Source organism: Agrilus planipennis, unplaced genomic scaffold (assembly GCF_000699045.2).
Source record: "Agrilus planipennis isolate EAB-ADULT unplaced genomic scaffold, Apla_2.0 scaffold14, whole genome shotgun sequence".
Lineage (NCBI taxonomy): Eukaryota > Metazoa > Arthropoda > Insecta > Coleoptera > Buprestidae > Agrilus > Agrilus planipennis.
Genome location: NW_020442313.1, coordinates 1,655,251 through 1,658,376, shown reverse-complemented (window position 1 = coordinate 1,658,376; position 3,126 = coordinate 1,655,251). Strand labels below are relative to the sequence as shown.

The 3,126-nt window shown below is 36.9% G+C and overlaps 1 protein-coding gene across 1 annotated transcript in view; it reads left to right on the top strand.

Annotated features, from left to right (window-relative positions):
• The first annotated feature begins 795 nt into the window (after positions 1-795).
• LOC108737418 overlaps positions 796-3,126 on the top strand; it is an 11,631-nt gene continuing 9,300 nt past the window's right edge. The window contains exons 1-3 of the mRNA XM_018470253.1: positions 796-800; positions 879-957; positions 2,300-2,477. Coding sequence (XP_018325755.1) covers positions 796-800; positions 879-957; positions 2,300-2,477 — 262 coding nt within the window. The remainder of the gene's footprint in view (positions 801-878; positions 958-2,299; positions 2,478-3,126) is intronic.

The window sequence follows — 3,126 nt, the reverse complement described above, 5'->3', positions numbered from 1 at the left end:
ATGTACTTCCGAAAAGCGGCAAATTTCTTTGAGAAGTAAGTACAAAACCTTTGATGCCGCATTATCAAAGTGCCGATGGTTAAAACATAACTATGCATGCACTCAGTTTGATTTTAATAATTTTTTTATTCGCTATGTTTATGGTATTAGTCGTAATGCGCATAGGTCCAGTTTTTCATATTCTTTGATACAGTTTTTTGCGTCTCATAGAATTCCTAAGCGTACCTACCTATACACCGAACTGTTACACCTAACTACTCAGTGAAATAGCGCTAAGTCCTAGCTGCAAGACGCAAGAGTCTTGCAGGCTATGTCTTGTTCTTGCTCAAGTCTTGCACGGTCAGTCTTGGTCTTGGTCTTGCTAAAAATACGCGGTCTTGTTCTTGGTCTTGGTCTTGCAAAAACGCAAGAACAAGACCAAGACTGCAAGACCAAGACTGAATTTGGGCAACACTAGGATCAGCCCTGTCTATATAATTATATTTACGCGTTCCGGTAAAAAAAAAATTAGCACAACACCACTGATTACAATTGACCGAAAACTAATTTCCTATGAATGACTGAGGGGTCCTTTGCATTGGAGTGGTTTTTCCTTTTTTAACCATTCAAATGTTTCTCTTATAATTGGATAAAGTTAGTCCCTGTTTACGTTTCTGTATGACTATTCAGCGCGTTATGACAACCAAAATCGATCAAACAAAGCCAGAAATCTAACAAGAGACCAAACTTGTTTATTAAGTTTAAATAAATAAACCATGTCAAAATCAACAAATAAACCAACATTTGTTACAAAAGATGGAGTAATGTAAGTGAAAATAAAATACAAATAAATATTAACTAAAAGCATGTTCTCATAAACCCATATTTTTTTATTTTAGCAAAGAGCAAGTATTCTTAGAAGAAAAGGCCAGTAAAGAGTGGGAAGAAAAATGGGGATTCATAAAAGATTTCGAAAAGGTATGTATTATGTATTTTTTGTAGCTTCAATCATCATCATAGGGTCCTAAGTCCTAAGACTGATTGGATACGCACCTCCACTCTTTCCTATCCTGAGCTAATCTTCGCATTTTCCTAAAACTAGAACCTCCCACATCCTTAACTATTTGCGAACAGTAATCTAATCTAGGTCTACCTCTACCCCTCCTAACTCCTGTTTCTGTCTCTAATATGTCTCTGACTAGACCTTCATGCCTGAAAAGGTGTCCTACCAACCTATCTCGACTATTTTTTATTGACTTCCAAAGAGTCCTCTTTTCTCCTATTCTTTCTAATGCCTCTTTATTTCTAACCTTCTCTATCCACGGTATCCTCATCATTCGCCTGTAACACCACATTTCGAACGCTTCTAACCTTTTCTTTTCCGCCGCGCCCACTGTCCATGTTTCGCACCTGTACAGCGCCGTGCTCCAAACATACACCTTTAACAATCTTTTTCGAATTTCTAAATTAATCGTTCGCGAGCATAGAAGTGACTTCTTTTTATTGAAGGCGACTCGACCCTGCACTATCCTCTGCTTTATATCGCTACTACTCCTTCCGTCCTGACTTATCTGACTTCCTAGACACCTAAAATCAGCCACTTCTTATAATTTTTAGTAGCTTCAATATTAATTATAAATTATCCATCAAACGTCCCAGTATTACGAGAAACAAGATCAGAATAGACTTCGTTATGCAATTACTCCTGTAATAATTTATTATACATTAGTTTCTGAATTAATATTCCATCCTCTACAGATTACCTCAATTTTTAACCCCTGTCAAGTATAGAAAATATATTTTTCATGTAACGTACTTAAATAATTTTCATACTTTATGCGTGCCTATATAATTTCGAAATTAAATTTGCCAGGAACTAATAGTTTCACAAATAATTAGCGAGGGAGGACATACACCCTTGATGGAATACGTAAATATTTAGGGAGAGCGAAAGTGGGTAACCCCATTGATGACTGAATTTGTCAGCTAATAATAGGCACCAAAATTTTCTACACAACAGATACTCTTGAATAAGCGAACATTGACTTTTGTATTTGAAAAACAATAGCATTTTAGTCGGTTACATCATCCCCAACGAAGACGTCTCGACGTCGGTTACACACGCTTAAAACAAAAAAATCGTTTTGACGGTAGACCCACAGTAGACCCTTTGCCTCCTGTTTAGCCCTAATCTCCCCCCGTTCTCTCGCACTCTGTTTTGCGAAATTACGACGAAAATTTTCATCATTTCAGAACAAAAACAGCTTTAAAATTGCTGATATACCTATAGTTCTCATCATAACCCTTGCTTCACTTCCAGCTCTGCATAGAAGTGGCGGCTAAGCGTGGAATATCGGAGGAGGAATACAAAAGGATGACGAAGATGAAGTACAGGAGCACAAATAACGGGAGTCTGTCGTTAGGGAACGCGGCGGCAACGAAGGAGATGGGGGAGTGTGACGTGAAGCCGTCTGGACCAGTGCCAAAAACTACTTCAGGTAAATTTTCCCGAAAACGCATCCAGAAACAACGGGACTATATATCTCCACTTAACCGAACCAACGAATACTAGCTGCTGTAATGGGAAATATATCCCATATTAATCGGAAAAATCGCAAGATGAAACTTAAATTTCTGGTTTCACGGCTAAACGATATTTTCACAAAAAATCTTCCGAATTTGTGTTTTTCTGTTAAGATGAATTTTCGTCGAATACTTAAAGGTACTTAAACAAAATGATCAAAATTCATTACCTTCTATTGGGATCCGTCAAATGGGAGGAGCCTAAAAACATGGCGTCGATTAGGGAAGATTGATTGAAAATGATAAGTATTGACACAATATGTGATTGGGCTGACACAAAGCCTCGGAAAGGAAATTTCGTTGAAGGTGAGCGTGTTTTTAATGCCAATCACATTATAAAATTCGGAAATAACAAATCCGGAAGCTAGCCTTCAAATTATTGCAACTTTGTTGTATTGCAGCAGGTAGATTCTTAACCTCAAAATAGTTATATCGTATCATTAGAATTGTGTTAAATCAATTACACAGGAATAAATAATTTCTCATTTTATAATTTTAGTATGATTCTAGTTTTAAATATTAAGGTTATGGCTGATGGTAAATACTTGCTGAAATATAATCATG